At 46.5% G+C, this 9,432-nt stretch overlaps 1 protein-coding gene and 1 pseudogene across 3 annotated transcripts in view; both read left to right on the top strand.

Annotated features, from left to right (window-relative positions):
- The first annotated feature begins 1,762 nt into the window (after nt 1–1,762).
- LOC129050891 (creatine kinase B-type-like) lies at nt 1,763–2,633 on the top strand (annotated as a pseudogene).
- Nucleotides 2,634–3,714: 1,081 nt separating this feature from the next.
- C18H16orf87 (chromosome 18 C16orf87 homolog) overlaps nt 3,715–9,432 on the top strand; it is a 72,701-nt gene continuing 66,983 nt past the window's right edge. The window contains exon 1 of one of the 3 annotated variants that reach the window (XM_054533847.2): nt 3,715–3,931. In XM_054533847.2, coding sequence (XP_054389822.1) covers nt 3,929–3,931 — 3 coding nt within the window. In that variant the 5' untranslated portion in view covers nt 3,715–3,928. The remainder of the gene's footprint in view (nt 3,932–9,432) is intronic. The other 2 variants (XM_054533852.2, XM_054533851.2) reach the window with 2 other exon arrangements.

The following is a 9,432-nucleotide window of genomic DNA, read 5'->3' as shown; positions in this document are numbered from 1 at the left end:
GTTCAAGTGATCCTCCTGTCTCAGCCTCCCAAGTAGCTGGGGCTACAGGCATGCACTACCACACCCAGCTAATTTTTCTTGTCTTGTCTTTTCTTTTCTTTTGCAGAGAAAGGGTTTCACTGTGTTGCCCAGGGTGGTCTTCAACTCCTGGGCTGAAATGATCCACCTTCCTGGGCCTCCCAAAGTGGGCCTCTCTCTTGAATCACTTCATTTGGGAGGGAAGTCAGCTGACATGTCACAAGGACATTATGGCATCCCTATAGATAGGTCCATGTGGCAAGGGATGAGGCCACTTGCCAATAGCCAGGGGCCGGCACCATCTTGGAAGCACATCCCCTAGTTCCTGTCAAGCCTTCAGATGCTCAGCCCTGGCCAACAGCACGATTACAACTCCCTTCTGGGAGGCTCTGGGCCAGAACCACCGAATTAAGCTGCTCCTAATAATCATTTAATTTTTTAAATTAGGCCTTTAAAATATGTGTATATGGTTTAATCTTATTAGCTAAATTAAGGAATTAAAATTTGTTTCATTTATTTTTCACCCAAGTGTGGCAAAACAAACTTTATCATTTTTGTTTTTTTTCAGTATTTTGTTGTTGTGTTGTTTTGATTGAGACATGGTCTCACTCTGTCATCAAGGCTGGAGTGCAATGGCACAGTCACAGCTCACTGTAGCCTTGACCTCCCTGGCTCAGGCGATTCTCCCACCTCAGCCTCCTGAGTAGCTGGGACTACAGGTGTGTGCCATCATGCCTGGCTAATTTTTGTTGAGACTAGGTTTCCTCATGTTGCTCAGGCTGGTCTTGAGCTCCTGAGCTCAATCTGCCCACCTCGGTCTCCCAAAGTGCTGGGATTACAGGCGTGAGCCACCGTGCCTGGCCATATTTTTGTTTTTTCGAGAAAGCCAAAAGGTACAGCCAGGAGCTCAGGGCCGGGCGCGGTGGCTCATGTCTGTAATCCCAGCACTCTGGGAGGCCAAGGCGGGTGGATCACCTAAGGTCAGGAGTTCGAGACCAGCCTGGCTAACATGGCGAAACCCTGTCTCTACTAAAAATACAAAAATTAGCCGGGCGTAGTGGCGAGCGCCTGTAGTCCCAGCTACTCGGGAGGCTGAGGCAGGAAAATGGCGTGAACCCGGGAGGCGGAGCTTGCAGTGAGGCGGGATTGCGCCACTGCACTCCAGTCTGGGCGACAGAGCCAGACTCCGTCTCAAAAAGAAAAAAAAAAAAAAAACCAAAGAAATAAATTCAAAACCAAAATAATATTTTAAAACAAAGATTGCTAAAGATAAAACAGAAACATAGGGCAGCTCCTTTGGAAAACAGGCAGTTCTTTACAAATTTAAACATAGAACCTGGATGGCTCACGCCTGTAATCCCAGCACTTTGTTAGGCCGAGGCGGGTGGATCACTTCAGGTCAGTGACTAGCCTGACCAACATGGTGAAACTTCGTCTCTGCTAAAATAACACAAACATTAGCCGGGTGTTGTGGCGGGCTCCTGTAATCCCAGCTACTCGAGAGGCTGAGGCAGGAGAATCGCTTGAACCCAGGAGGGGTAGGTTGCAGTGAGCCGAGATAGGGCCACTGCACTCCAGTCTGGAAAAAAGAAAAATAAACATAGTGTTACCATATGATCCCACAATTTCAATACTAAGAATATGCTCATAAGAAAAGTGTACATATGAATATTGATAGCAGAATTATTTATAACGGTTAAAAAGTGGCCACGCTCAGAGCTGCGGACCGACCGAGCGCCCGCACATGCCCTTCTCCGACAGCCGCGGGGCACTGAAGCTCGCTTCCTGGCGCAGGACTAGTTTCCCGACCTGAGCGGCCACCAAGACCCAGTGGCCGAAGCGCTGCCTCAGCTGAACGCGGAGCTGCGCGCCAGGGGTGGCTTCGCGCTGGAGGCGCCATCCAGACCCACGTGGACAGCCCGGGCCACCCGTACTCAGGGCCGTGAGCCACGTGGCGGCCGACGAGGAGTCCTACGACGTGTTCAAGGACCTCTTTGGCCCCATCCTTGAGGACCCGCACGGCACTACAAGCCCAGCGATGAGCACAAGACCCAGCTCAACCCCGACAACCTGCCGGGCGGCGGCCACCTGGCCCCCAACAGTGCTGAGCTCGCGGTGCGCACGGCCTCGACTTCTGCCTCCTGTGGGTCCCGCGGTGGACGCCCTAGAGACTGGTCAGCGACCTGGCTGGCCCGGACGACGCGCGCAAGAGCAGGACCGACGCGGAGCAGCAACAGCAGCTCCTCGACAGCCACTTCCTCTTCCACGAGCCTGTGCCGCCCCTGCTCCTGGCCTCGGGCATGGCCCAACGCCCGGGGCATCTGGCACAAGGACAGTAAGACCTTCCTGGTGTGGGGCGGCGACGAGGACCACCTGCGGGCCATCTCCGTGCAACAGTGGGGCAACACGAAGGAGGCGTTTACTGCTTCTGCCTCGGCCTCTCCCGGTTTGAAACTCTTCAAGTCTAGGAACGACGAGTTCATGTGGAATCCTCACCTGGGCTCCATCCTCACCTGCCCTCCCAACCTGGGCACAGGGCTGCGGGGGCAAGTGTGCACATCAGGCTGCCCCACCTGGGCAAGCACGAGTTCTCGGAGGTGCTTAAGAGGCTGTGACTTCAGGCTGGGCGCGGTGACTCATGCCTGTAATCCCAGCACTTTGGAGGCCGAGGGGGGCGGATCACTTGAGGTCAAGGAGTTCGAGACCAGCCTGGCCAACATGGTGAAACCACCGTCTGTACTAAAAATACAAAAATTAGCCGGGCGTAGTGGAGGATGCCTGTAATCCCAGCTACTCGGGAGGGTGAGACACGAGAATCGCTTGAACCTGGGAGGCAGAGGTTGCAGTGAGCCAAGATCACGCCACTACACTCCAGGCCGGGAGATAATGCCAGACTCAGTCTCAAAAAAAAAAAAAAAAAAAAAAAAAAAAGAGGCTGTGGCTGGGCGCGGTGGTTTACGCCTGTAATCCCAGCACTTTGGAAGGCCGAGGCAGGCGGATCACCTGAGGTCGGGAGTTCGAGACCAGCCTGACCAACGTGGAGAAACCCCTATCTCTACTAAAGATACAAAAAATTAGCTGTATCTACTAAAGATACAAAAAATTACAGGCGCATGCCTGTAATCCCGGCTCCTCAGGAGGCTGAGGCAGAAGAACGGCTTGAACCTGGGAGGTGGATGTTGCAGTGACCGGAGATCGCGCCATTGTACTCCAGCCTGGGCGACAAGAGCGTAACTCCGTCTCAAAAACAAAAAACAAAAAACGGTCAGGCGTGGTGGCTCACGCCTGTAATCTCAAAACTTTGGGAGGCCGAGGCGGGCAGATCACGAGGTTAAGAGATCAAGATGATCCTGGCCAACATGGTGAAACTCCATCTCTACTAAAAACACAAAAATTAGCTGGGCGTGGTGGCGCGCGCCTGTACTCCCAGCTACACCAGAGGCTGAGGCAGAAGAATAGCTTGAACCCAGGAGGCGGAGGTTGCAGTGAGCCGAGATAGCGCCACTGCACTCCAGCCTGGCAACAGAGCGAGACTCCGTCTCAAAAAAAGGAAAAAAAAAAAAAAAAAGAGGCTGTGACTTCAGAAGCGAGGGACAGACGGTGTGGACGTGGCCGCGGTGGGTGGGGTCTTCGACGTCTGCAACGCTGACCTCCCGGGCTTCTCGGAGGTGGAGCCGGTGCAGATGCGGGTGGGCGTCATAAAGCTGCTCATTGAGATGGAGCAGTGGCATCACCAGGGCCAGGCCACCTATGGCCTAATGCTTGCCCAGCCCGCACCTGCCACCAGCCCTTGCTGCTTCCTAACTTATCGCCCGGCCAGTGCCTGCCATGCACCCCTGATGTTGGCCACCTGGTGAGCCCTTAGCCTTGCTGTAGAGACTTCTGTCACCTTGCTAGCATTTTTTTTTTAATGGTAAGATATTGCTGATGCTGAAATAAACTAGAGTTTTGGCCTAAAAAAAACGTAGAAACAATCCAAATGTACATCAACTGATGAATGGATAATAAAATGTGGTATATCCATACAATGGAATATTATTCAGCCATAAAAAGGAATCAAGTACTGATAGATGCTATAACATAGTAAACCTTGATAACACTATGCTAAATGAAAGAAACCAAACACAAAAGGAATATACTGTAGAATTCCATTTATAGGAAATGACCAAAATAGGCAGATCCAAAGAGACAGAAAGTATTAATAGATTAGTGGTTGCCAGGAGCTGAGAATAGAGAATGGGAAGTGGCTGCTATTGGGTATAAGGTTTCATTTTGCAGGGATGACAATATCTGGGAATTAAATAGTGCTGATAGTTACATAACATCTGTGAATATACTAAAAACTGAATTGCACACTTTAGGTGGTATGTGAATTATGTCTCTATAAAGCTACTGTTAAAGCCAGCAGAAGCAGACATTCAATATTTCCCACATAAACATTACTGCTTTTTGGCTTCTTATAAAGGTGCACTAAAACCATAAGATAGGCTGGGCGAGGTGGCTCACACCTGTAATCCCAACACTTTGGGAGGCCGAGGCGGGTGGATCATCTGAGGTCAGAAGTTCGAGACCAGCCTGGCCAACATGGTGAAACCCCATCTCTACTAAAAATACAACAATTAGCCAGGCGTGGTGGCAGGCACCTATAATCCCAGCTACTCAGGAGGTTGAGACAGGAGAATTGCTTGAACCCGGAGAAGGAAGTTGCAGTGAGCCGAGATTGCACGGCTGCACTCTAGCCTGGGCAATAAGAGTGAAACTTAATCTCAAAATAAAAATAAGAAAATAAATAAATAAAATAAATAAATAAAACCATAAGATGACAAAGATATTTACTTGGAATGTGGGCCGGACTTGAGTTACTTCTAATAAATAGAATATAGCACATATGATGGTTTGTGACTTTTGAGACTTGGTCATGAAAGTAATTGCAACCTCAGTCTCTCTTTTTTTGTGGGGAGCGGGGCTGGGGGAGGGGGACAGGCTCTTGCTCTGTCACCCAGGCTGGAGTGCAGTGGCACAATCACAGCTCACTGCAGCCTCAACCTCCTGGGTTCAAGTGATCCTCCGGTCACACAATATTGTGTGAATCTATGGCAAGAATAATAGAACAAGGGCTGGGCATGGTGGCTCAAGCCTGTAATCCTAGAACTTTGGGAGGCCGAGGCGGGAGGATCACATAAGGTCAGGAGTTCGAAACCAGCCTGGCCAACATGGTGAAATCCCATCTCTACTAAAAAATCAAAAAAATTAGCCGGGCGTGGTGGTGCGCGCCTGTAGTCCCAGCTACTCCGGAGGCTGAGGCAAGAGAATCGCTTGAACCCAGAAGGCAGAGGTTGCAGTGAGCCGAGACTGTGCCGCTGCACTCCAGCCTGGGTGACAGAGCAAGACTTCGTCTCAAAAAAAAAAAAAAAAAAAAAATAGAAAAAAGGAAGCTAGCAAAGTATTTTTCATTGCAATATAATACATGCTGAGATATTGCTAAGATGTGCATTTTGAACATGAAGGTGATACAAAGAAAAAAATTGTTTTCCTGCTTCTTTGGTCACAAACACAACTAGGTCTGATATTGTCAACAAATGTGGTGTGGAGCTTTAGAACTGTGGAGAAGTATGTTTGGATGGCACAGCTGCAACAAAAAAATACCCTGGAGCAGTTTAAGGAGCAAAGATCAAAATGTCAGTGAAAACAATGATTCTTTCCTTAAGAAAGTCATGCTATGAAAAAAAAGTCAGCTGAAATAAACAGTGCAGTTAGGCATATAGTAAAAATTGTGAATTATGTAAAAGTGAATGCATTAAATTTGAGATTATTCTTTTTGTTAGGTGATAATATGGAAGGTGATCATAAACAATTGTTACTGTATGCCATAGTAGCTTGTAGCAAGTCCTGATATCTTTATTATTTATGAATCGTTATTCATGGATGCTGTATTTGCAAATTAGCCTACTCACTAAAATTTATTTGTAATCCGAAAATCAATACTTGAAGTGCTTTTGCGGTCATTTGTGGACATGTTCAGAGTGGTAAAAAAGTTGAGTTGACTGACACTCCCATTCCCAGCAGTGGTCAAAGTCGATGCTTTGCCTCTTGTTTTGGCTCTTATACTGTAAACAAACGTCCCATTTTGTGGTCTATTTAGTGACACTTTGGGTGGGGGGATGTTGTTAGTGATTTTGCTGTTTAAAATGGCCTCCAAGGAATCGCGAGAACCCCAGAGGCGGAGGTTGCAGTGAGCAGAGATGGCACCATTGCACTCCAGCCTGGGGAACAAGAGCAAGACTCCATTTCAAAAAAAAAAACAAAAAAACAAACAAAAAATGCCTCCAAGCACAATGCCGAAGTGCTGCCTCATGTTCCGAAGTGCGAGAAGTCTCATGTGCTTTACAGAAAAAATACGCGTGTTGGAGAAGCTTCAGGCACAAATTGTTGTGCTGCTGGCCATGAGTTCAATGTTAATGAATGAACAATATATATTAACTAACGTGTTTTTAAACAGAAGTACACATAGACTAAGGTTCTGGATTAATCTCTTGAGAAAAACGTGACCAGAGGCTTGCAGGAAACGAATCCTGCATATTCCCTGGGAGCAATGGTCAGAATTTGCTAATTAGGTGTTCACAGTGACTTTCTAGAACATAACTACTGCAAATAACAAGAATCAACTGCATGTCTTTGTGTAGCTCTCTTCCACCAGGCCAGTGAATATGGCCTAACCCTGTGTTACTAATAGAACTCAGTGGGAGCAATTCTCCATGACTTTTTTTTTTTTGAGATGGGAGTTTTGCTCTTGTTGCCCAGGCTGAAGTGCAGTGGTGTGATCTTGGCTCACTGCAACCTCCACCTCTTGGGTTCAAGCAATTCTCCTGCCTCAGCCTCCCAAGTAGCTGGGATTACAGGCACGCACCACCACACCTGGCTAATTTTTTGTATTTTTAGTAAAGACAGCGTTTTGCCATGTTGGCCAGGCTGGTCTCAGGCTCCTGGCCTCCCAAAGTGCTGGGATTACAGGTGTGAGCCACCACACCTGGCCGATTCTCCATGACTTCTGAGCCCATAAAAGCCTTGCAGCTTCCACCTTGGTCTCTGGAATACTTGTTATTAGAGCCCTGAACTGCCACATAAGAGGTTTGACTGTGTAAAAAGAGAGACCATATGGCAAGGCCCTAAGTCTATGTGGAGAAGGAGAGGAGCCCAGTTGATTCCAGTCTGCCAAGATATTGGGTATGTGAGTGAAGTCAGTCTGGCCAAGAGATCAGAGGCTGCCTTCCTCCACGCATGTGGTTTGTTTCTGGACACTCAACTCTATTCCACTGATCTGTATGTCTATCCTTCTGCTAGTACTGCACTGGCTTGTTATGTAGGTTTGTAGGTTTAAAATCTGGAAGTGTGAGTCTTCCAGGTTTGCTCTTCTTTTTCAAGATTGTTTCATTATTCTTTTTCAAGGTTGTTTGGGGAAAAAATTCAGAGTCCCTGTAATTTCTATATGAATTTTAGGATCATTTTGTCAATTTCTGCAGAGAAACCAGCTGGATTCTTATAGGGATTGTGTTCATCAGCAGATCAATTTGGGGAATATTGCCATTTTAATATTAAGACCTCCAATCCAGGAACATGGGATATCTTATTTTTTTAATACATTAAAAAAAGCAAAACAAAATGAAACTAGAGACAGAGTCTCGCTATGTTGCCCAGGCTGGTCTCAACCTTCTGGGCTCAAGGGATCCGCCCACCTCAGCCTCCCAAAGTGCTGGGATTACAGGCATGAGCCACCACACCCAGCCAGGATATCTTTTCATGTATTTAGATCTTTAATTCCTTTCAACAGTTTCTTGTAGTTTTCAGAGTATAAGTTTTACACGTTTTTGTTTTACTCCTAAGTATTTTATTCTTTTTGATGATATTATAAATGGAATTAATTTCATTATCATATTGTTGAGTCCAAGTGTATAGAAATAGATTTGATATTTATATATTGTGTCCTACAACTTTGCTGAACTCATTTATTCATTCTAATAATAGGTTGACTTCTTAGGATTTTCTACATATAAGACAATGTCATCTGCAAATAGAGATAGTTTTGCTTCTTCCTTTTCAATCTAGATGCCTTATTTCATTTTCTTGTCTAACTGCCCTGGCCAGAACTTCCAGTACAATTTTGAGATATCAACTTTTTTTTTTTTCTGAAATGGGGTCTCGCTGCATTGTGCAGGCTGGTCTGAAACTCCTGGGCTCAAGCGATCCTCCTGCCTCAGCCTCCTGAGTAGCTGGAATTATGAGCATGTGCTCAGCTTAGTGCCAACTTTTTTTTTTTTTTAGGTGGAGTCTTGCCCTGTCACCAGGCTGGGGTGCAGGGGCGTGATCTTGGCTCACTGCAACCTCTGTCTCCCAGGTTTAAGCAGTTCTCCTGCCTCAGTCTCCCAAGTAGCTGGGACTACAGGCACATGCCACCATTCCCAGCTAATTTTTGTATTTTTAGTAGAGACAGGGTTTCACCATGTTGGCCAGGCTGGTCTCCATCTCTTGACCTCATGATCCGCCTGCCTCAGCCTCCTAAAGTGTTGGGATTGCAGGCGTGAGCCACTGTGCCTGGCCAAGTGCCAACTTTTAAAGACAAGGATTGGTCAATCAGATGTGCTAATTTTTCTAATATCTTCAGTATTTTAATGATCCTAATATTTTACTTCTTTTTTTTTTTTTTCCCCTGAGACTGAGTATTGCTCTGTCACCCAGGCTAGAGTGCAGTGGTGTGATCTTGGCTCACTGCAGCCTCTGTTTCCCAGGTTCAAGTGATTATCCTGCCTCAGCCTCCTGAGTAGCTGGGATTACAGGCGTGTGCCACCACACCTGGCTAATTTTTGTATTTTTAGTAGAGACAGAGTTTCACCATGTTGGCTAGGCTGTTCTTGAACTCCCGACCTCAGGTGATCTGCCCACCTTGGCCTCCCAAAGTGTTGGGATTACAGGCGTGAGCCACTGCATCCGGCCTACTTCTTTTCTAATTTGGATGCCTCTGGTTTCTTTTTCTTGCCTAATTTCCTCTGGCTAGAACTTCTAATACTATGTGGAATAGAAGTGAAACCAGGCAACCTTGTCTTGTTCCTGATCTTAAGGGAAAAGCTTTCAGCCTTTCACTATTGAATATGATGTTGGCTGTGGGTCTTTCATATATGGCCTTTAATATGTTGAGGAAGTTTCCTCGTATTCCTAGTTTATTGAATATTTTTTCTTTTTAGTTGTGATAAAATATACATAACATGAAATTTACTATTTTAGCCATTTAAAAATGTACAGTTTAGTGTCATTAAGTACATTGGCATTGTTGTGCAACCATCACCAGCATCCATTGCCAGAACATTTTCATCATCCCATACTGAAACTCCATACCCATTTTAAACAATAATGCCCCCTTCC

Source organism: Pongo abelii, chromosome 18, assembly GCF_028885655.2.
Source record: "Pongo abelii isolate AG06213 chromosome 18, NHGRI_mPonAbe1-v2.0_pri, whole genome shotgun sequence".
Lineage (NCBI taxonomy): Eukaryota > Metazoa > Chordata > Mammalia > Primates > Hominidae > Pongo > Pongo abelii.
Note: the sequence above shows the minus strand (reverse complement) of the source record. Positions and strands in the feature narration are given on the sequence as shown.